Raw genomic sequence first — 25,138 nt, 5'->3', positions numbered from 1 at the left:
GTCGTTTTTTGTGAAAAAACGTTTTTTTATCATGAAACAAAACAAAGTTTTTCAAACTTCATTTTAAAAAACGACGTTGCCTACACACCATCGTTTTTTCAAAATGCTCTTGCAAAGCGCGGTTACATTCAGCACGTACGACTGCTTCTGAGCATGCGCGGGTTTAAAAACGTTGTTTTAAATGTCGTTTTACCCACACACTATCATTTTAAATGACACAAAAAACAACGTTTTGAAAAACGTCATAAAAAATTTAAGCATGCTCGAATTTTTTTTTGTCGTTTTTCAGAAGACATAAAACAAAGTTTTCCCCACACACGGTCATTTTAAATTACGTTTTTAAAAATGACGTTTTTTTTCATCACAAAAAACGACCGTGTGTACACGGCATAAGGATCAGTACTGAGTTGGCCCACCCTTTGCAGCTCTAACAGCTATGAGTTGAAGCTGTTATGCCACGTACACACGATCATTTTTCGGCATGTAAAAAACAACATTTTTAAAAAATGTCATTTAAAACGATCATGTGTGGGCTTTAACATAATTTTTCGGGTTCTGAAAAACGACAAAAAAAAATTTCAAATATGCTGCATTTTTTAAGGACGTTTTAAACAATGTCGTTTTTCGGGTTATAAAAAATTATCGTGTGTGGGCTTAAACGACGTGAAAAACCTGCGCATGCTCAGAAGCAAGTGTTGAGACGGGAGCGCTCGTTCTGGTAAAACTAGCCTTCGTAATGGAGTAAGCACATTCATCACGCTGTAACAGACAGAAAAGCGCAAATCGTCTTTTACTAACACAAAATCAGCTAAAGCAGCCCAAAGGGTGGCGCCATCTGAATGGAACTTCCCATTTATAGTGCCGTCGTACTTGTTGTACGTCACCGCGCTTTGCTAGAGCATTTTTATTTAACGATCGTGTGTGGGCAACGTCGTTTTAATGATGAAGTTGGAAAAAAAATCTTTTTTTCTGGAGGCTGAAAAACTTCATTTTTTTACAAGCCGAAAAATTATCGTGTGTACGCGGCATTAGAGTTGTAAAGGGTGGGCCAACTCAGTACTGAACCCTACGGAGGAAGACTGGGATGCCATGAAATTTCAGGTGCGTGTAAAGTCAGGAGTCCCAATACTTTTGGTAATATGATTTATGTCTAAGTTATTTGTTGTTTGTACCCGTAATAGGGCCCAGAACCAAGTGAATATTTTGCCTTTTTATACTTCCTGTTTTAATAGTTTTTATTTGTATTTTGAAAAAAGGCAAAATGGAAATGAGTACTGTACAGAGCAGCAAACAATCCTTGCATGCTCTGAATCATACAACAAAAATTGGTACAAAAATAATAAAAAAGCCTTATGCCGCGTACACACGATCATTTTTCAGCATGAAAAAAAACATTGTTTTTCAAAAACGTCATTTAAAATGATCGTGTGTGGGCTTCACATAATTTTTCAGGTTCTGAAAAACGACCAATTTTTTTTCCGAACATGCTGCATTTTTTAACGTCGTTTTAAACAATGTCGTTTTTCGGGTTGTAAAAGCAAGTTATGAGACGGGAGCGCTCGTTCTGGTAAAACTAAAGTTCATAATGGAGTAAGCACATTCATCACGCTGTAACAGACAAAAAAGTGCAAATCGTCTTTTACTAACAAGGAATCAGCTAAAGCAGCCCCAAGGGTGGCATCATCCGCATGGAACTTCCCCTTTAAAGTGCCGTCGTACGTGTTGTATGTCACCGCGCTTTGCTAGAGCATTTTTTAAAAACGATGGTGTGTAGGCAACATCGTTTTAATGATAAAGTTGGAAAAACATTGGCCCAGATTCAGTAAGTAATTGCGCCTGCGTAACCATAGGTTACGCAGCGCAATTGCTGACTTGCGCCGGTGTAACGAGTTCTCCTGATTCAGAGAACTCGTTACGCCGACTGCAGCCTAAAATCTGCGTGGCATAAGGCTCTTATGCCACGCAGATTTTAGGCTGCATTCTTGCGTTGACCGCTAGGGGGCGCTCCCATTGTGGTCAGCGTATAGTATGCAAATTGCATACTTACGCCAATTCACAATGTTGCGCGGGCCCTGCGTACGCAAGGTACGGAGTTTCCGTACGTCATCTTTAGCGTAAGGCTGCCCCTTCTAATAGTAGGGGCAGCCAATGCTAAAGTATAGCCGCCGTTCCCACGACGTGAAATTTGAATTTCACGTCGTTTGCGTAAGTGATTCGTGAATGGCGCTGGACGCCATTCACGTTCACTTTAAAGCAAATGACGTCCTTGCGACGTCATTTGCCGCAATGCACGTCGGGAACGTTTCCCGACGGAGCATGCGCTCTACGCTCGGCGCGCCTAATTTAAATGATTGCCGCCCCCGGCGGGATCATTTACATTGCGCGCGCTTACGCCGGGCAATTTTGCCGGCGCGCCCTCGCAATTTACAGAGCTACTGCTCCGTGAATCGAGGGCAGAGCAAAATATTTGCGTGGGCGCAGGGCAAAATCGTTGCCCTGCGCCTCTGCAAATATAGCGTAGATCTCTTTGAATTTGGGCCATTGTTTTTTAGACATGCTGAAAAACAACGTTTTCTTTCATGCTGAAAAATGATCGTGTGTACGCGGCATAAGTCCGCGGACTATAGCGCCCTAAATTTTTTCCCGTTTCCCCTATAGGGGGCTCCAATCCCCTATCCAACTATAAAAAAAATTGTTCGAGTAGGAAGAGAGAGGGAGAAGAGCAGCTGGAATCGGAGGAACAATAGAAGTGGTAAAGAGAGAAATAGGAAGAAGCGAGTCTGTCTGGGGATCCTCCAGTCATTATCGGCTTCGTTCTCCTGGGATCTGCAACTTTTATATCCTTCCTATAATACTGACTCTGACACTAATATATTTGATTCTGACCTGACTTTTTACCCTAATTTTTTTTTTTTTTACACAAACTTTTTTGTTTTTTAATCTTCTCCTCTAACAAGAAGAAAAAGATACAATGTATATTTTTCTCCATTCAAGAGAAGAAACTGTACAGTGACTGATCACTGTTATATTATATTAAAAAATACATGCTTAATCAACCCATAAAAGATGAGTCTATTGGAAATCTGCCGGGTAGAATTCAACACAGTTCCTTAAGAAACAAATCGTTGTTTAACCCTCAAGTACACAACAACCAGCACGTAGAAGTATTTAACAAAATGGTGCTAAAAGATCTGGAAAAATTAAAAATAAGGAGGTTACCAGATCCCAAAATTATCCAAAAGGGCATTAAAGAATTGGAGAAGAACAAGAAAGTAATAATACGACCGGCAGACAAGGGAGGAGCAATAGTAGTACTGTCAAAAGATTATTACTATGAGGAATTGAACAATCAACTCCAAGATCAGAATACGTACACTAAGCTCACAGGTAACCCCACCGGGGACTACAAGGATGAATTGGCTGTGCTCATACAAAAGGGCAAAGATAAAGGTATCTTATCCAAAAGAGAAAGTAAATACCTAAATCCAGATATGTGTCGAGTTCCTATTATATACACGGTGCCGAAGGTACATAAGGATCCATTAAAACCTCCTGGGAGACCAATTATCAACGGTATCCAGTCAATTAACTCACGTCTAGGAGAATATGTTGATAAGTTTATACAGCCCTTGGTATCCAACACCAAGGCTTACCTCAGAGATACAAAACACCTTATCCAGTTATTGGAGACTGTAGTAATCTCCCCACAACATAAGTTCCTGATAGCAACAGCTGATGTAGCCTCGCTCTACACTAATATTAATCATGAGGAAGCGATTAATGCAACAAAGTGGGCGATGAACCATTTCAGCCAACTCATCCCAAGGCAAAAAAAGTTTGTTTTACGATGTTTGGCTTATGGTTTACAGCATAATTATTTTTGGCATCAATCCCAGTTCTACAAGCAACTCAATGGCATCGGAATGGGAGCTAAATATGCACCCAGCGTGGCAAACGTATTTATGTCAAAATGGGAGGAGGGGGCAATTTACAACGATATGCCTAGCCAGCTGATTTTATACAAAAGATTCATAGATGACTGTATTGTCATCTGGGATGGTGATGAACAATCCTTAATCACATTTTTTGAGAAATTGAATCTAAATCAACAAAACATTTCCCTAACGTATACTATCAGTAATCAGACTATACAGTTTCTGGATTTGGAAATCACGCTGGAGGAAAACTCAATATCAACTAAAACATACTTTAAGCCAGTGGAACGGAACAGCTATATCCCGGTGGATAGCTGTCATTTCGAGCCCTGGCTTATAAACATCCCCAAAGGACAGCTGTTACGTATCCGTAGAAACTGCACTGACCAAAAAGTATATTTGGAGCAAGCTAACTTTATAGGAACAAAGTTTGTGAACAAAGGGTACAATGAGGATTTTATTCAAGAACAAATCCGTAAAGTATATGACACACCTAGAATTACCCTGATTCAGGACAAAGTGAGATCTGAACAAATGGATAACAATCTTCCGATTATCCTAAACTATACTGTCCAACATAGACAGCTAGAAGCCATTTTCAAAAAGCACTGGCCTCAGTGTAATCTTAAGAGCATTATAGGCCCCCGGGCAATACAGTGCACTGGGGCCCTGTCTACACAATCACGCACGAGAATTTACTGACAAAAATCATAAAATTTACTGGCAGAAACACATCTTTTACTGCCACTGCAAAAAAAGTACCTAAAATTACAGTTTTCAGTGCCGAACAATGCAAATGTCAGTATTTAAACTATAAACATATAGCTAGTGCTATTAGCAATGTGTTTAAGTTAAACAAAAGTAAAAAAAAAAATTGTCTTCATTAGAGTCTGCAGGATTCCCCCTTACAGTGAAAGGGAACTCTTATGTAAAGGGGAACGATGAACTCTGATGTGGAGGGGTGCTCTGGTGACCAGAGACCACCTTATATCAGAGTCCACTGCTTTCTCTTTCCCACTTACATCAGGGTCCGCAGACTAAGTTCCCCCTTGCATTGTAAGGGGGAATCCTGCAGACTCTGATGTAAAGGGGAACTCTGATGTGGGGGGCACTCTGGTGACCAGAGACCACTTTCCGTAGAGTAAATACACTAAGGTAAGGGGGGTCACTAATATAGGAGGGGGAACCTTTATATCAGTGCCCCCTTACATTTTGCATTCACTCCCCCCTTACATCAGCAACCCCCCGCTTTCCAAAAACTGGGCATGGGCAGTTCTAACCCGTCGCTCTCCACAATATTTTACTGTGGTTGCTGGGCAGCCGGTGGGGCCCCCCAGGCAAGCGGGGCCCCCGGGCAACTGCCCAGCGTGCCCAATGGAAAAGATGGCCCTGACTGGCCTATCCTGAGAGCTGACCAGCAGCTACAGGGTATTCTACCCACTATCCCCAGGGTGGTATATCGTAGAGCTCCCACCCTGAGGGACTTAGTAGCCAAAAACGTTCCTGATCCTCCTTCAAAGAAAAATGTACTTACCTTCTTTCAGGGTAAGGGATTCTTTCCATGCAAGAGGTGTTTTGCATGTAAGAATACGAATTTCAATGGTCAAAAATGCACCAAATTCACTTCAAATGTCACCAAAAAGGAGTACAATATTGATGACCTTATTACTTGCAGAACTGAGGGTGTGGTGTATGTCCTGGAGTGCCCATGCTCCTTACAATACATAGGCCACACTAAACGTCCCTTATGGAAAAGATTAAGAGAGCATGTACAGAATATTATAAATGCATATCCGAAACATAATGTCTCCCGTCATTTTGAGCTATGTCATCAAGGGAACCCAAAGGGTCTGAAATTTTGGGGCATACAAAAATATAGTCCCCACTGGAGAGGTAGCCATAGGGTGAGAGAGATCAGTAAAGCAGAATCGAGATGGATCCATGAGATGGGATCTCTCTCTCCGAATGGTTTAAATATTGACTTTGATCTTAACTGTTTTATATCTGATTTTTAATCTCTGTTTTTAAATAGTATTTTATTTATATATATGTACATATCTCTCACATCTCCCAATCAGTTACCCTAATGCTATCCTATTGGGAGCTTGTACCCACTGGATGGCTAATGGTGTGGTGCTCCTGTATATAATATAATATTTATTGTTATGCACAACATGTCCATGATGCTATTTAATTGATAGCTTAGATTGGGATATGTGATTGACAGCCTTGGTTTGATTCACATGCAATATTCATATGGTGGATCATTTTTACATATATGTATTTTAGTTTTTTTTTTTTTATATATACTTATATTTATATACATATTAACATTTGCTGGCTTATGCGGTAGTAATATCAAATGAATACCACGGGATGCTAATTTGAGTTGCACGGATTCGTCCGTAGCAGAACCCGAGATAAACTTATGTGTTTTGTACAGACAGCGGTTTTTAAAAAGTTATTGTGTCTCAATTTGTATCATATTAAAACTTGTTAAATAGATACTTTTATAAACCACAATTGGCTGAAATGTTGTGGTGTATCTGCAATGATGTAGTCATTGGTGCCTCCCCATTGGTCCGTTCGCGCTGTTGCAAGTGTGTGATAGGCTATTTATAGCCTTAGGAAGCCCCAGTCACACATTGACCCATGATTAAGTCACGTGTCTAGTGACGATACGCGTGGGGGAGGAGCTTGAGTGACGGGACGCACGGAGGTGCCGGATGAGGAGCCCAACAAGCTGAGCAGCTTACATACACACACGCTGAAGCCTATTTAATATCGGGGATTCGTGAGTGATGTTTTGAGTGTTGTGAGACGCTGGTGTTTCATTTAACAGTATCACACTATCGGTCTTCTCTCTGTCTCCCTTTCTTTGCATATTTGAACACGTGAATACCTGGTGGAAAGCATTTTTTGACCTGACAAGTTTGATCAATACATCATCAAGCTGGTTATCTCTCACACATTGTGGTTTGGCAAAGTGCTTCTGAGTTGCCTTCAGGATTACAGCAACAAGGGACGATATATATATAGAATTTGAAACTTCATTCTTTGTATTAATTTGTCTTTCTCCCCCAGTAATTTTGATGTGTTGACACCTTATTTAATCAGTTGATTTAGCGCATTATCCTTTTTCACATATGATCACTGTTATAACCAACCCAGAGCCCGTCCTCCTGGCTTCTGATCATTAGTACGAGACCAGGAGCTGGAGCTGTCAGTGATAGCTTGGTCTCAGCACAAACACAGGTACACATATTTGCAGCCCAACGGAGGAAAACCCACTTTAGTGAGGGCATATATGTGAGCATGTTCAGCAAGTAGGAGTTAAGCTCCCCATAACCGCTTTTTCCTAAAAAATTCTAGCTGAATTTAGCCATAAATATTCAGAGGTGGCCAAAAGCAGGAAACAAAGTGAGTAAAACGTGATCACAAATTTGTAAATGTGGCTTAGTATTACTCCTACTCACATTTCTGCCCTAAGCACTAGTCCATGAGTACCCTGGTCTCAAATAGTAGTAGTGGTTGTAAAGTGTGCAGCAGTTGCCCTCAGCCCCCCTAATACTTACCTGGGCCCATCTCGATCCAGCGATGTTACAGTAGTGTCTTAGCTGCCTGAGACTCCCCTCCTTATTGGCTCAGACAGCAGCACAACTCAATTGGCTCCCGCTGCTGTCAATCAAAGTCCATCAACCAGTGAGAAGATAAAGGGGGCAGGGCTGGGTCTCGGTGTCTGAATGGCTCAGCTCGGGTGCCCCCAAAGCAAGCTGCTTGCTTTGGAGGCACTAGGCAGGAGGGAGGGGCCAGGAGCACCGAAGAGGAACCCGGAAAGAGGAGAATCTGGGCTGCTCTGTGCAAAACCACTTCACAGAGCAGGTAAGTATAACAGGTTTGTTACTTTAACTAAAAACAAACAAGACTTTACAATCACTTTAAACACATCCTAGTGGGTGCAGTTCTTTAAAGGGGTTGTAAAGGTTTTTTATTTTCTAAACAGGTTACTTTAAGCTAGTGCATTGTTGGTTCACTAACCTTTTCCTTCGATTTCCCTTCTAAATGTTTTTTTTCTTTGTTTTCTTTGTCTGAATTTCTCACTTCCTGTTCCTCCTCAGCAAGCTGTTCTGGCTGACTAACCCCCAGCCAGAACAGCTTGGATGATGGGGGCAAGCTTACTGAGGAGCAACAGGAAGTGAGAAATTCAGACCAAAAAAAAAAACATTTAGGGAAGGGAAATCGAAGGAAAAGGTAAGTGAACCAACAATGCACTAGCTTAACCACTTAAGGAGGGCCGCACGACGATATACGTCGGCAGAATGGCACGGCTGGGCACAGGAACGTATATATACGTCCCCTTTAAGAGCCCAGCCGTGTGTTGGGAGCGCGCCTCCCTTAGGGCACACTTAACCTCACCTAGTGGTTAACCCCTTCACTGCCATTGTCATTTTCACAGTAATCAGTGCATTTTTATAACACTTTTTGCTGTGAAAATGACAATGGTCCCAAAAATGTGTCAAAATTGTCCGATGTGTCCAAAATAATGTCGCAGTCATGAAAAAAATCACTGATCGCCGCCATTAGTAGTATACAGTATATAGTAACGATATAAATTTTATAGTAGTATACAGTATATAGTAACGATATAAATTTTATAGTAGTATACAGTATATAGTAACGCTATAAATTTTGCGCAAACCAATCGATAAACGCTTATTGCGATTTTTTTTACCAAAAATAGGTAGAAGAATACGTATCGGCCTAATCTAAGGGAGAATTTTTTTTTTTATAAATATTTTTTGGGGGATATTTATTATAGCAAAAAGTAAAAAATATTGCATTTTTTTTCAAAATTGTCGCTCTATATTTGTTTATAGCGCAAAAAAAAATAAAAACGCAGAGGTGATCAAATACCACCAAAAGAAAGCTCTATTTGTGGGGAAAAAAGGACGCCAATTTTGTTTGGGAGTCAGTTAAAGCGACGCAGTGCCGAATCGCAAAAAGGGGCAAGGTCCTTGACCTGTATAATGGTCCGGGTCTTAAGTGGTTAAAGGAACCTATTTAGAAAATAAAAAATGAACCTTTAAATCCCTTTAAGGCATGTAAAGACAACAAGATACATGATCAGTTGTTTTCACAAAATTCACTGATTCACTGACGCAATTTAGGTTGGCTATAAATGGGCTAAAATTGGTCTGAATTCACACGACAGATTAAATGCTAAGCAAAGGATGGGTCATCTTGGACTACCATGAGAAGTAAGAATGAGCTTGTCTGATCCTCAGCAAACAGAAAAACAATGCAATTCATGTCCAAGTGTAGATGTTTTGCTGTCTATTACACGTCTATAATGGGCAAAGTGTAGGAGATGGCAACTAAAATGCCAACTTGCTCAAACAAATACCCAGGTGCAGCTTTCTTTAATAACCATGTAGATCACTTTTTGTGAAAGTAGATTCAGACTCCACAGACACGGTTCTGGATGGACAGACTGTTGTAGAAGTATTTACTTGCTATTTGGCTTGGCCAATGAGGTTCAAAGTTGGCTTGGCACCCCTACCTATTAGGCAAAAAATTCAACCATCTGAAAATATGGAACACTTATTATAAATCAAGAGGAGTGATCAGACTGGAGTTCACGATTGCAAACAAAAGATGGCAGAGGTTCATGGGATACAATAATATAATATTGTATATAGGAAAAAATACTGCGCTGGTCTCGGTGAACTAATAATATTGATATGATATCAATTATTAAAATAAAATTAGCTGCTGCAGCAAAAAAAGAGATTTTTAATACAGCTTACCTGTAAAATCTTTTTCTTGGAGTACATCACGGGACACAGAGCGGCATTCATTACTATATGGGTTATATGGAGTACCTTCAGGTGTAGACACTGGCAATCTCAAACAGGAAATGCCCCTCCCTATATAACCCCCTCCCATAGGAGGAGTACCTCAGTTTTGTAGCAAGCAGTATGCCTCCCAAAATGGTCCTCAAAAAAGAGGGGTGGGAGCTCTGTGTCCCGTGATGTACTCCAAGAAAAAGATTTTACAGGTAAGCTGTATTAAAAATCTCTTTTTCTTTATCGTACATCACGGGACACAGAGCGGCATTCATTACTATATGGGATGTCCCAAAGCAATGCTTACAATGAGGGGAGGGAGAACATCTCCAAGACAAAAGGATTTAATTTAGAGATATACTCAAATCATAATAAATCCAACTTAGTTGAGAAAAATAATTTTAAATTTTAAATTTAACTCAAAAAAGAGGAGCCCCCGGAATCCGAGGGTCTCACACTGCAGCCTGCAGCACTGCCTGCCCGAAGGCAGCATCAGTATTCCTTCTTACGTCCAACTTGTAGAATTTTGTAAACGTGTGGACAGAAGACCAGGTTGCCGCCTTGCAAACTTGAGCCATAGAGATCTGGTGGTGTGCTGCCCAGGAGGCGCCCATGGCTCTAGTAGAATGAGCCTTTAATGATACTGGAGGAGGCAACCCTTTCAAGCCGTAGGCCTGAGTGATTAATTGCTTAATCCACCTAGAAATGGTGGACTTTGCAGCTGCCTGCCCCTTCTTGGGCCCATCCGGTAGAATGAACAGCACATCTGTTTTCCGGATCTTCTTTGTAGCTTTAAGATAGGCCTTCATGGCCCTGACAATATCCAAGGTATGCAGCAACCCTTCCTTTCTGGAAGTAGGTTTAGGGAAGAAGGATGGTAATACCAAATCCTGGTTCAAATGAAAACTGGATATGACCTTCGGTAGGAAGGAAGGATGAGGGCGGAGAACGACCCTGTCCTTATGAAAAACAAGATATGGTTCCTTACAGGATAAGGCCGCTAGCTCCGAAACTCTTCTTGCGGAAACTATGGCAACCAAAAATACTAACTTCCTTGTCAGTAGAACCAAAGGAATATCAGCCAACGGCTCAAACGGTTGTTTCTGTAAACTTTGACAGAACAAGATTTAAATCCCACGGACAAAGCGGGGATTTAACTGGAGGTCTAATACGTAAGACCCCTTGAAGGAAGGTCTTAACCAGTGAGTGGGTGGCCAGCGGCCGCTGAAACCACACTGACAGAGCAGAAATCTGTCCTTTGATTGTGCTTAATGCCAATCCTTTATCCACTCCTAGCTGGAGAAAACTTAATACTCTATCGATGGTAAATTTGCGAGAAAGCCATCGCTTGGACTCACACCAGCCTACATAGGCCTTCCAGACCCTGTAATAAATCACCCTAGAGACCGGTTTCCTGGCTCTGATTAGGGTAGAGACTACTTTCTGAGACAGACCTCTACCCCTGAGAATCAGGGATTCAGCTTCCAGGCCGTCAAATTTAGATGCCGTAAGGCAGGGTGGAGGATCGGACCTTGCGATAGCAGGTCTGGCCGTAGAGGAAGAGTCCAAGGGTCTCCCACTACCATCTTTAGGATGAGTGAGTACCATGCCCTTCTGGGCCATGCTGGAGCTATCAGGATGACTGGTATGTGTTCCACCCGGATCCTGCGCAGCAGGCGGGGTAGTAACTGGAGCGGGGGAAACGCATAAAGAAGTTTGAACTGATGCCAAGGGCAAACCAACGCATCGGTTCCGCAGGCCATCGGATCCCTTGAGCGGGATATGAACCTGTCTAGTTTCTTGTTGAGTCTCGATGCCATGATATCCACGTCCGGCACTCCCCATCTCTGGCAGAGTGCTTGAAAGACTTGTGGATGCAGAGACCATTCCCCCGGCCATAGAGTCTGGCGGCTTAAGAAGTCCGCCTGAAAGTTGTCCACTCCTGGAATGAATATTGCCGATATGCAGGGCACATGCGCCTCTGCCCATAGGAGAATCAAGCTCACCTCTCTCTGAGCGGCTTGACTCCTGGTTCCCCCTTGGTGATTTATGTATGCCACGGCCGTGGCATTGTCTGATTGAATTCTCACCGGGAACCCCTGCAATTTTGACGTCCAAGCCCTGAGGGCTAGTCGAGCAGCTCTGAGCTCCAAGATGTTGATGGGCAACTGCTTCTCTGGCTTTGCCCAAGTACCTTGGCGAGTGCAACCATCCAAAATTGCTCCCCAGCCCGTCAGGCTGGCGTCTGTGGTCACTATCTTCCAAGCCACTGGGCTGAAAGACTTCCCCTTCAGTAGATTCTGAGGGTCTAACCACCAACACAGACTTTGTCGGACTCTTGATAAGAGCGGCAACGGGATATCCAAGGCCTGTGGCCTTCTGCTCCATGCTGACAGGATGGCTGCCTGTAGGATGCGAGTGTGGCTCTGGGCGTATGGTACCGCCTCGAACGTGGCCACCATCTTGCCTAGTAACCTCATACATAGGCGAATAGTCGGTTCTTTCTTGCTTAGAACCAGTAGGATTAATTCCTTGATGGCTTTTACCTTCCTCAGAGGTAGGAACACTCCTTGTTGTTCTGTGTCTAATCTCATGCCGAGATATTCCAACTGCCTTGTGGGCTGGAAAGCTGACTTTTCTCGATTTAGGACCCAGCCGAACCTCTCGAGGTATTGGACCGTGAGGGCCACTGCTCGCTCCAAGCCGGGAGACGAGTGGTCTATGACTAGGAGGTCGTCCAGGTATGCTAGGATCGTGACCCCTTGGATCCTTAGCTTGGCTAGGATCGGAGCTAGGACCTTCGTGAACACCCGGGGGGCCGTAGCCAACCCGAAGGGAAGCGCCACGAATTGGAAGTGACGCGAAGCCACCATGAAGCGTAGATATCTTTGATGTGGCTGATAAATTGGAACATGAAGGTAGGCATCCTTTATGTCTATGGACGCCATGAAGTCGTCCTTCTGGAGTGTGGCAGCTGCTGACCGCACGGATTCCATCCGAAATGAGCGGATCTTTAGATATGCATTTACCATCTTTAGGTCCAAAATTGGCCTGACATCTCCATTGGATTTTGGGATGATGAATAGGTTGGAGTAGAAACCCAGCCCCTGTTCCAGGACTGGCCGGAATCCGAGGCGGATCGTTTGGAATCCTCGACTCCTGGAAATGAGGAGGAGGAAACCTTAGGCAATCTAATTTGTAGCCTGTGGCCACGGAAGACCGTACCCACTCGTCGGGAATGCTGGCTTCCCAAATCTCTGAAAAGAGTCGCAGCCTTCCCCCCACCTTCGTGGGTGGGGGCGCCCCTTCATAAGGTTGGCTTGGGGGCTGGTTTTGCTGGTTTGCGAAACCACTGCCTTTTGCCTCTAACAGCCTGTCCTTGTGATTTGCTGTTGAAGCCGAAGTTTGCTTTTGCAGGAGGCCGTCGATACTGCTTGGCATTAGAGGGCCCCTGCCCAGGGGAATACTGTCGTTTAAACGCAGGCCCCTGAACCTTCTTCTTAGTTGGCAAGAGAGTACTCTTGCCGTTTGAAATGGTCTGAATGTATTTATCTAGGTCTTCTCCGAAGAGTCGTCCTCCATGGAAGGGGAACCCTACCAGGAGCTTCTTGCATGGGGGCTCAGCCTCCCAGCTTTTTAACCATAAGAGTCTTCTCATATGGATAAGGGATAACGATAAACGTGACGCTTGCTGGATAGAATCCTTGATTGCGTCTACCGTAAAACATATGGCCTTAGGGACATCCGAAAATTCTTCTGCCTGCTGGGCAGGAATAAGTTTAAGCATCTGCTTAAATTGATCCGATAATGCTTGAGCGACCCCAATCGCAGCCACAGCTGGCTGTACTACTGCCCCTGCAGTAGTGAAGGAGTTCTTAAGTAGTGCTTCCAAGCGCTTATCAACTGGATCCTTGAACACCTGTATGTTTTCTACAGGGCATGTTAACGATTTGTTAACACATGAGATGGCTGCGTCCACTGCAGGAGTAGCCCATCTTTTGGAAAAAAATTTCTTCCATAGGATATAGGACAGAGAACTTCTTAGGTGGTAAGAAGATCTTATCTGGCTTGTTCCAATCTTGGAACAAAACTCCCTCTAATAGAGGATGGATCGGAAACACAGCATTGCTTTGAGGCGCCCTCAGTGAGCCCAAAGCTGAAACCGTCGATACCTGGAGATCTGGTACTGGCAAGTTGAATGCCCTATGGACCAAGTCCGACAATCCTTGAATCCACCAGCTCTCCCTCAGGGAGACTGCCCCAGACTCCTCTGTATCCGGATCTTCGATCCCTGAACCTACTTGGTCCTTGTCCAAGAGGTCGTCCAATTCCCCTGAGGAAAGGACCTCCTCTTCTGAGGGTCCGCGCTCGGGCGACGGAGATCTATTCCGCTTACTGCCCCGCATAGCTGCGGCTATCATTTTACCCATGCTTTTCTGCATCTCTTTTAAAGAGGTGAGTAATACCTCCTCCGTGACCATCTTAGGGTTGGACTGACCCGCGTCAGCTCCAGCCCCAGATCCCGATGGCCCCAAGGCTCCCTGTGGGGAAAGCAGCGGCATAGCTTTGTCCGAGACCTCAGACTCTCTGGGGGAATCCCCACCTCTTGTACCCTTGTTTTTTGATGCCATGGTACAATACCGAGGTACACCTGCTACTTATTGGTACCTGGGACTTATAAATAGTTAAATGCCCAAACACCTGTTTGGGGGATAAAAAATGCTTCCTCTCCCCTAGATGACACTTTTTTTTTTTTTTTTTTTTTCAAATCTAGGAAAGAAAAAACATTCTGTCCCCCTGAGTAGTATTGCAAGAAAAACTATGAGATGGAAAAGAAACAGCCTATTCCTAGGCTTGAAAACAGTCTTTCTGAAGACTGCAATATTCTTTCTGGCCACTGTGTGTCCTCGGCGCCCCGTGCTTGCCGTTCTGGTCTTTCCTCCTCAGTTCCAATATATTGAATGAGCTATATGGAACAAACAAGGAAGGGCCGCCCCTTCCTTAAGCCACTGACCCGCCCTTCCCCCCCAGCAATCTCAAACAGGAAATGCCCCTCCCGACAGGGGGGGGGTGGGGTTGGGAGGAAGGGACCTCTCTGCTCCAGCAAACTGCAGCCTGCAGCCTGGAACCATGAGGAGGTCAGCGTTTTGCCTGCTTTGCAGGCCGTGAGGAGGAAGACTGAATGGAGCATCGCCTGGAGGCTTGCAGGTAAGCACAGCTCTCTGACACACACATATACTTTTATATCACACAGGCCCCACTCAATGCTTTTCCAACACTACAAGGGAGGTCACATCTTATGGGGAATAATACATATAGAGCCATCCTATCTTTATGATATGTGACTAGTTTGCCAGATGCAGTGCATAACTTTAGGCATGTCCCCTGTGACCCCCCAGAAAAAACCTGCTAAGAACCAAGTTCCGCAAGTTTTCCCCTCACTTACCTGCTCCATGCCGCAGGACTTTGCCAAGCAAGAGGCCCAATCTTCCCCCATCTCGGTGGGGATGTCTAGACCTTCAGGCCCTGGGTTCCTATGAAGGATCCACTGTCCTGGGCCCATATAGCACTCTGGCAACAGAAACATTAGGCACCCAAAGGTTTCTAAGTTCTGGGCCCAGGGTCCAGCTCTCTAAAAAGAAAAGCATTATGGGCTATACCCCAAGGGTTTGGGGTCCGGTTACTGACCACTTTAGCGCTGAGGCTTTTTTGGACAGAACCGGTTAGCTCACCTAATCCCAAGGATGTGGAGGCAAGCTAAACCATGACTAACACCTAAGACACTGGCGGAAAAACTGAGGTACTCCTCCTATGGGAGGGGGTTATATAGGGAGGGGCATTTCCTGTTTGAGATTGCCAGTGTCTACACCTGAAGGTACTCCATATAACCCATATAGTAATGAATGCCGCTCTGTGTCCCGTGATGTACGATAAAGAAATATGTCAGATAAACATAGTGTAAAGATTAAAAAGATGTAAGCTGCGCTGCTTGTGAAGTAAAATAATGTGAACACAATTGAATATCAAGCCAATGAAAATCATACAGGCTAATTCAAATAATATAATATAATATTGTATGTAGCGCTACCCGCAGGAGCCGCTGGTTGTTGTTGGGATCTGCATGCTAAGTTACCTCTTAGGCCGGGTACTCACGACCAAACATGTATGGTGAAAGCGGTCCGTCGGACCGTTTTCACCATACATGTCTGCCAGAGGGCTTCTGTACGATGGTTGTACACACCATCGTACAGAAGTCCGCGCGTAAACAATACGCGGGGCGTGTCCGCGGTGTCGCCGCGTCGATGACGCGGTGTCGCCGCGACAATGACGCAGCGGCGTGGGCGGCCCGCCTTTAAAATGCTTCCACGCATGCGTCGAAGTCATTCGACGCATGCGAGGGACGGCGGGCGCCTGGACATGTACGGTAGGTCTGTACTGACGACCGTACATGTCCGAGCAGGCAGAATTCCAGCGGACTGTTTTAAAACAAGTCCAGGAATATTTGTCTGCTGGGAAAAGGCCCGGCGGGCAAATGTTTGCTGGAATTCGGCCCGCTCGCGCCCACACACGACCAAACATGTCTGCTGAAACTGGCCTGCGGACCAGTTTCAGCAGACATGTTTGGTCGTGAGTACGGGGCCTCAGGCCTCGTACACACGACCGGATCTGTCCGTTGGGATTTATCCGCGGATCAGTTCCAGCAGACAAATCCGGTCGTGTGTACGGCCTAGCGGACATTTTTCGGCGGAGATTTCTCCAGCCGACGGTTTTCAAGCGGATAAAAATTTCTTAGCATGCTAAGAAATCTATCCGCTGGAAACCTGTCCGTTGGACTGATCCGGTCGTCTGTACAGACTCACCGGATAAGTCCAAGCGATCCCCATCCCTTGCATGCGTCGAAGAGATTCGACGCATGCGTGGAAGTATTTACCTTCCAGGGTCGCGCACGTCGCCGCGTCATCGTCGCGGCGCGTCACTGCATATGTTTTACGCGGGGATTTTGATCTGATGGTGTGTACAGCCCATCAGATCAAAATCGGGAGCAGAAATGTCCGCTGGAAACGGTCCGGCGGACCGTTTCCAACGGATATCCTCTCGTCTGTACGAGGCCTTACCGTTGTCTAGGGGTAAAGTGGATGAGTAGACCAGTGAGCGAATGTCCAGACAATAAATAAAGGTTTTCTGAATGCTTTATTCTCGGCCCAACATGACCAACATCAACATGGGGTAGAGAGAAAAGGTTGATGAAGCAATAGAGAACTTTGCGGTATCAGGCCTGGATATGAAGCGAGCAATCCTGCTCTCAGTAGTAATAAACACAGTTCGTCGCCACTCTAGCCAGAGTGGGTGAAGTGCCCCCGGATAAATTCCTGCCACGAGTTTGGCAGCCGAAGTGTCACTTTAGGTTGCTGGGAGGAACAGGTCTCTGCCACAGACCTGGCTCTAGGGACCTCTGCCACAGGCCTAGTACTTGGATGAGCTGAATGGATTGAGCGAATCCTCCCAGTAAATTAAGTCAGGGTCACCGGGTGACAGTTGAAGTGTACCTGTCAATGTCCCGGTCACCAGATCCCTGATGGTTCGTTCAAGCCCCTCAGCTAACCTGCCTCTGGGTTCTCCTTGAGCCAATCCCCCACCGTTCAGCACATAGCTTGGGATCTCTTCAATAGAGCCAGGGACCCAGCGAGTCACTGGGGCCCCTTTCAGCAGAATGGAACTCCGCGTAGCATGCGACCCCGGCCTGGTAGGCCATATCGCCGGGGTCTGTTGGATGCGTACACCCTGAAGGTGGGTGCCGCACCTGGAACCCGCGAAGAACAAACAAAAATGGTGTCTGCCACAGATATACTCTCCCCCAGCAGCCCCGCGAGGGAAAAACCCCTCTAATTGGCTGCTGGGGAAAAGCGGCTCTGCCAGAACCCCTCTAGCGCCAACTGTCGCCCAGGGGTGGAATCGGCACCCCTGGAGCGCAGACTGACCTACAGGACAGTTCGGGAATGACAGCAGCCCAGATTTAGCAAATTATGAATGGGAGCAAAAATAACTGTCGCATTCCCCACTAACTTTAGCGTAGTGACCATACTGGAAGTAAAGGGGCGCTACATGTATATACTGTAATTCCTTTACAGAAACAGATCTCCAAGCAGTATACACAAGAATACAGAAACTGCAGTCTCCATCGCTAATTGTGTATGTTGATGAACACAAATGTTCTCAGCAACAGCTTGTGTACCCATTACTTTCTGCTACAGTTCTGGCAATAGTAGCAGATGGTTGTGGGTAGTGTTCATTTGATTGGAAATTAGGTCATTGTGGAATTTGTATGCATTCTTCATTTGGCTCTTAAACAAAAACTGTAAAACATGTTTTTTAACCACTTAACCCCCGGACTATATTGCTGGTCAAAGACCAGGCCACTTTTTGCGATACGGCACTACGTCGCTTTAACTGACAATTGCGCGGTTGTGCGACGTGGCTCCCAAACAAAATTGGCGTCCTTTTTTCCCCACAAATAGAGCTTTCTTTTGGTGGTATTTGATCACCTCTGTGGTTTTTAGTTTTTGCGCTATAAACAAAATTAAAGCGACAATTTTGAAAAAAATTCAATATTTTTAACTTTTTGCTATAATAAATATCCCCCAAAAATATATAAAAAAAAATAATTTTTTTTCCTCAGTTTAGGCCGATACGTATTCGTCTACATATTTTTCATTAAAAAAATCGCAATAAGTGTTTACTGATTGGTTTGCGCAAAAGTTATAGCGTTTACAAAATAGGGGATGGTTTTATGGCATTTTTCTTAATATTTTTTTTTTTACTAGTAATGGTGTCGATCAGCGATTTTTTTTCGGTACTGCGACATTATGGCGGATACTTTTGACACATTTTTGGGATCATTGGCATTTTTATAGCGATCAGTGCTATAAAAATGCATTGATTACTATAAAAATGCCACTGGCAGGGAAGGGGTTAACACTAGGGGGCGAGGAAGGGGTTAAGTATGTTCCCTGGGTGTGTTCTAACTGAAGGGGGGGTGGACCGACTGTGGGAAATGACTGATCGCTGTTCATACATTGTACACACACAGCTCTCGGTTCTCGCTCTGTAACGAGCGATCGCGGGTGCCCGGCGACGATCGCGCCCGCTGGGCAGGCCTGCTGGGATCGGGGACGAACGGGGGGGGCGCCCCTATTGACTGCTGGGAGAGATGACATATAGCTACGTGATCTCGCCCAGCAGAGCAGACTTGCCGCCGGCGGCTGGTCGGCAAGCAGTTAAAGTTCATTAAAGTGGTTGTATAGCTTCGTGTTTTTTCACCTTAATGCATCCTAATGCTAGCCTTTACAACCTTTTTAAGTGACACAGGATTATTCAGAGACAATTGGGTAATACTGTCGCATATAAGGGAAATTGGACTCTCGCAAACTAAAAAGCGGTTGGCTAGCTAGCCATACCCTCCCACCCCTATCATGCATTAAGGTGAAAAAACACAAAGGTTTACAACTCCCTTAATAGGAGATTTTGCTGGTAGCCTACAATAGGAATGCTCCAAGAGCATAGTAAGGCTATCACTGCTGCTAAGACCTTGGTGTACACATTAAGGGGGCAACAAGCAGACCAAAAGCAAGGGCTACAAACTGGTAGTGTCAGGTGCCAACGGCAAAACTGAGTAACAGTGATGGTGTAAAAAGATGGAAACATGTACTGTAAGTATGAGTCATTGATGTCCACAAGGTTAGAAAAACCTATGACAAACCTGGTGGATTGTATGCAAAAATGTTCTGACTTTATTGAAGAGATTTCAAACCTTCAAATCCAAGATGAGGTTAATGCCCCGATTTGGTTTTGGAAAAGTGAAAAGGTTTGAGTGAAAAAACGTGAAAGTTTTCTGCTGTGGGAACAATGTCAATGACTCCCTGGCTCAAAAGATCTCCTAGAGCAACATTAATTGGAACATATGCAGGTTGGACAGCAGGAAATGGGGTGGAAGCAGAGAGCGTAACCTCATCTTGTAGCCTATGGATAGCACATCTTTCACTCAGGCATCCGAATGTGCTTTCTGACCAAAGACTTCCTCCATAGCTATTGCTGAGAAACCACACACATAGTTGGATAGCTGCACAGAGATGAGCTCTGAGGCATGCATAAGAAGTCTTAATTGAAGCAAAAAAGGATCTTAAGAATAGGATAAACTTTTCTTAATACAAAAAAATACATCCATCCTCTTAGCGCACTAGTAAAAGCAGAAGCATGTAGGAAAACGAATGGGTCTACCAGGCTGGCCAAAAGCTTTTTTTGTTTGCAAATGTCCAATTACTTGGAATTGTACAAAAAGACAAAAAAATATGGGACTTTAATTATACCTTACCAGTGTTATAAAAAGCTTAATAACAGAATATTACATAAAAATATCAATTATATTATACAAAAGAATTCAAATTCAGTAGAAAAATATCACATCACGTGTCACATAATATTCTAGACATAAAAGCTTCTGTCGTCTACGTGTTTTTCAGTTTTCTACCACTTCTTCAGGACATTGGCCTGAATCAGTTTACATAACAAAAGAAGAAAGAAAAAATGTATTCCAACTGAAAATAAAATACACCATAAGTATACAATAAACACAGGTCTTACCAGATATTATTGGTACTATGTATAGCTCTTTGCCCTTTGCTGGGCATAATACCAATAATATCTGGTAAGACCTGTGTTTATTGTATACTTATGTTACATTTTATTTCCAAATAAAATATATATTTTCTAACTTCATTTGTTATGTAAACTGCTTCAAGCCAATGCCCTGAACAAGCGGTGCGAAGCGCATAGACGACAGAAGCTTTTATGTCTAGAATATTATATGTTACACATGTGGTATGATATGTTTCCACTGAATTTTATTTTCTATAATAAAATGGATATTTTTATGTAATATTGTGTCATTAAGCTTTTTATAACCCTGGTACGACATAATAAAGCCCCATTTTTGGGGATTTTGTACAATTCCATGCAATTATAGGGATGATACCAAACAGTGTTAGTGTGATTTTTACAGTATTGAATTGGACCTTCACTAATTAATATAAGTGTCCAATTACTCCTGTAGGTGAAAGTACAACCCAATTGTCTCTGAATAACTGAATTTTGTGCCCCTAAAGATTAACTCTACTTTTGTTGAGATTAAACCATTCCCCTCAGGGTGATCTACATACATTACAAGGATTTTAAGAAACTTTGTTGCAGATTCCTACCTTTTGTTATTCGGAAGAAATCCCTGTGTGTTTGTCTGTATCCATGTGGGAAAAAAAAAATCTAATGGGAATGGTTTCATAATCAATTAGCTGCTACACCTGCAGGGAGGGATCTAATTAAGAAAGCTGCTGGGTCTGCATCCCTTTAGATGCGATTGGCTATTGTGAGTATCTCACCAAAAATGTAATTTTTGTTGCAGGGGATGCCTGAAATCTGACTTGTATCTTAGTGCAGACTTCTGGGAAAATCAGTAAGCCAATCACACAAGCAGAAAATTATGTTTCCGAGGGGCATTCTGTACACATTCTGTGTACAGAATGCATTGCATTTTACTGAAAATTACAGAGCATGCAGATTGAAAAAGTAAGGTAATTTTCAATATCATTATATCATTCAATCACAATATGACTCATGTCACAATTGTATATGCTATATTATTATTATTTTTTATTTGCTATTTTTTTTTCCCAGGAAAGTGGAGCTATCCTTTAATGAACGAGGAAGAAAAAGGTTTTCAAACATTCTCTAATAATGGTGCACAGAATTTAACGGTAATAAAACAGCATTGAACATAGCTAATGATTAGACTCTATAAAGTTATTTAAGGTCAAGGAAAACCTACCATGATTACACCCAAGCTCCATAAATCACATGACTCATCATAGCCCTGGTGTGACAGCAGTTCTGGGGCAGCGTAATGCAGTGTAAAACAAGGAGTATGTAGTGGCCGTGATCCTGGAGGGCGGAGCCTAGCAAACCCAAAGTCTATGACCTTTAAAACTGCATCTTCACCAGGTGATGACAGCAGAAGATTCTGTATGAAGGAAAAGCATATTGTAAGCAATAAGTTTAACCTTTTCTATAACTTATTTCCATATTCTTACTTGTAATAAATCCTCACCTCAGGTTTAAGGTCTCTGTGGACCACTCCAGCGTCATGCATGTGACATACAGCACTCACAAGGCTGCGCATTAGACTACTTGCTTCAATTTCGGTGAAACGTGATTGTTTCTTTATTCGGTCCAGCAACTCCCCACCATCCAAAAGCTCCATCACAACATATGAATGATACTAAAAAAAAAAAAACACAAGCTAAGGTGAAAATGGCAGGTAAATATATGTTTTTTGCTGCCCCTATTTTAAGGTGGATTTTTATGTGGTAAAAAACTATACCACATTTACTGTAAAAAAAAAAAAAAAAAACTATACCACTTATTCATTTTAGGCAGGGTTTACACTAATTCGCTGCAGTAATGCATGTTTGTGTGCTGCGGGGCCATTCACTTTGAAGGGCACTCCAACACTCCTACATTGCAGCACATCAAATGCATGGTTGCAGGCTACCATTCATTGTAGTGCACTGTTACAAAAAAAAAAGTATATGCACATTTTTGGTCTGTTAGGTGGTGCATTAAAATAATTAGACTGCCTTAATGCAACAAACATTAACGCTCATGCGGTAATGCACTGCAACAGTGTTAATGAATCTAAAATGAATAAACGGCGCTCGGTGCTTGAGATAATATCCTCAATATTACATCACACAGCTGCACTCAAAAGCTATGAATACTAATGCAAGATAATGCCTCGTACACATGACCAGTTTTCCTGGCAGGAAAACTGCCATGAGAGCTTTTGGCCGGGAATCCGGGCCGTGTGTATGCTCCATCGCAGTTTTCCCGACTAGAAAACTGCCGGGAGAAACAAGAACATGTTCTCTTTCTTCCCGCCGGGATTCCCGGCTTGTTTTAAGCCGGCAGTTTCCCTATGGGGAGAACCTGCGGTGGCGCATACACACGGCCAAAGCTCTCATGGTAGTTTTCCTGTCGAGAAACCCGGCCGTGTGTAGGGGGAAAAAGCTACTGAGCAGGTTCTCGGTTTTCCTGATCGTGTGTACAAGGCATTAGTCTAAAAAAATTAAGCTATGTTAAAAGATTCATAAACAACCAAAAACAAATGGTAAAATAGAAATAAGTCTAAGGTAAAACAATAATCAGGTCCACAGATGTAAAATACCATTCTTCTTGTATTTAATTCAAGTTATTTTGTATATAAATGTCCATTTAGCATTTTTGCAGCAGTTGTTTTCTTACTTTATAAATTCCAAGCAGACAGTGGCCATCTCCGGTGTGGGCAGCTGAAGCCGGATAGTCTGGCAGAGGACAGTAGTGTAACAATGGAGCATCTGATCAGAGGGTATCAGCAGTACTCCACATTAAACTGGAACTAAGGAATCCTCATCCTGTGGGTCTATAAGGTTTAATCAAGGAAAGAGAGACCTCCGATAGTGTGATATTGTCTAAAATGTATTGTTTAAAAGACAATATCATACTATCGGAGCTCACACTCTCCTTGGTTGAACCTTATAGTTCAGGTTTGATGTGGAGTACTGCTGATACACTACTGTGCCTTACCAGACCTCCCATAAGTTGGGATTGGCATTTCTGGTGAGCAGCTTGATTTTCCTAGGTGGTGGGTTCACGGATCACACTTAAAGTGACACTTAAGTTTTTTTTTAAAATAACAAACATGTCATACTTACCTCCGCTGTGCAGTTTGTTTTGCACAGAGTGGCCCCGATCCTCCTGTTCTGGGGTCCCGCGGCGGCTCTCACGCCTCCCCCCGCATTAGATAACCCCCTCTGGGAAGCTCTCTCTTGAGAGGGTTACCTTGCGGGCGCACTCCTGTGTCATACACTCAGCCGAAAGCCGCCGCGTGTATGACTCGGCCCTGCCCCCGCATCATTGGACTTGATTGACAGCAGCAGGGGCCAATGGCTGCGCTGCTATCAATCTATCCAATGAAGAGCCGAGAAGCCATGGAGAGAGCGACGTGGGATCGCGCCTACGAAAATTCGGAGCTCAGGTAAGTAAAACGGGGTGCCGGACACTGCAAGGTGTTTTTTCACCTTAATACATAGGATGCATTAAGGTGAAAAAAACACGAAGGTTTACAACCCCTTTAATTACAGTAGTTTGTGTGAACATCACTGTTGGAGCACATTGAATTGGATATATTTTGAATACACTTATGAACTGATATATTGTTTCATTTTGTATTTATTTATTTTTGTTCCTGAATTTTTTCACACACACATTACTCTGTGTATTTCCAATAACACACAGTTACATTTTGGAGTTGATACACTCTGAACACATTTGTGGACTTATATATAAACCAATACACATATTGGTTTACATCTGGACCTGATTATTGTTTTGCCTTGGGACTTATTTTTATTTTCCCTATGCTTGTTTTTGGTTGTTTATGAACTTTTCACATAGCGCAACATTTTTTAAGACAACTACAACAGTGTTAGTTCAGTCTTAACCCTTTGACAAAATAAATATATGTGATATGTGTTTGCAACATGAATCACTAGCTTCTTCCGCAGTTCTAGTCCTTATTTCTATCATTTAACTGGATGCTCAACATAAAAGAACTAGGAGAAACCGGCAGAAAGGGTGGAAGAGAGAGGCTACGCAGGGAAGGCTTGCGTGAAAAGCCAAGTCTTCAGTAACCCACGGAAGACCGGGTTACTATTCTGCGGAAGACCGGAATAGTGGGGGCCTCCTGGAGCTTGACAGGGAGTCTATTCCATAGAACGGCAGGCACCCTGTTGGGAGAAGGCCCGGCAACCACACCAGATCTTCTTGGGCACCGAGATGCCAGTTGCCTAGAGCCAGTTGCCTGCAACTCAGCTGACCATTGTGGTTTGTGGAGTTATATCTTAACTGATTTATACAGAAGGAATATATTGGTAACACTATAAAATATTTTCTTAGGTTTATTCTATCTCTGCATTTGCAACTAAATATAAATCATTTAAAAAATGTGGAAAGTCTGATTTACCTAGAAGCACTTCCTGCCACTTTCATAAACTCTACCCTTTCTGGTCCCTGGCAGGGTGTACAGTCAGACTATTGCAGTACTCCTGACAAAAGAAAACTTTTACCACTCTACAGAGAATAAATCCATGCCAAAATTAGGATTATTGTGCTCACCAAAAATCCCTTCATCTTCTCGTTATGATGCTGCTAACAGATGGATTGAACACTGGCAAATAAAAAACCTGTACACCATCCCAGGATAAGCCCTCCTAC

At 43.5% G+C, this 25,138-nt stretch overlaps 1 protein-coding gene across 2 annotated transcripts in view; it reads right to left on the bottom strand.

Annotated features, from left to right (window-relative positions):
- LOC120917567 (ribosomal protein S6 kinase alpha-5-like) overlaps positions 1–25,138 on the bottom strand; it is a 90,027-nt gene that overhangs the window by 16,741 nt on the left and 48,148 nt on the right. For both annotated transcript variants that reach the window (XM_040328967.1, XM_040328968.1), the window contains exons 13-14: positions 21,936–22,106; positions 21,657–21,848 (exon numbers count right to left, since the gene is read on the bottom strand). In XM_040328967.1, coding sequence (XP_040184901.1) covers positions 21,657–21,848; positions 21,936–22,106 — 363 coding nt within the window. The remainder of the gene's footprint in view (positions 1–21,656; positions 21,849–21,935; positions 22,107–25,138) is intronic.

This window comes from Rana temporaria, chromosome 11, assembly GCF_905171775.1.
Source record: "Rana temporaria chromosome 11, aRanTem1.1, whole genome shotgun sequence".
NCBI lineage: Eukaryota > Metazoa > Chordata > Amphibia > Anura > Ranidae > Rana > Rana temporaria.
This window is presented reverse-complemented; position numbering and strand designations above follow the sequence as displayed.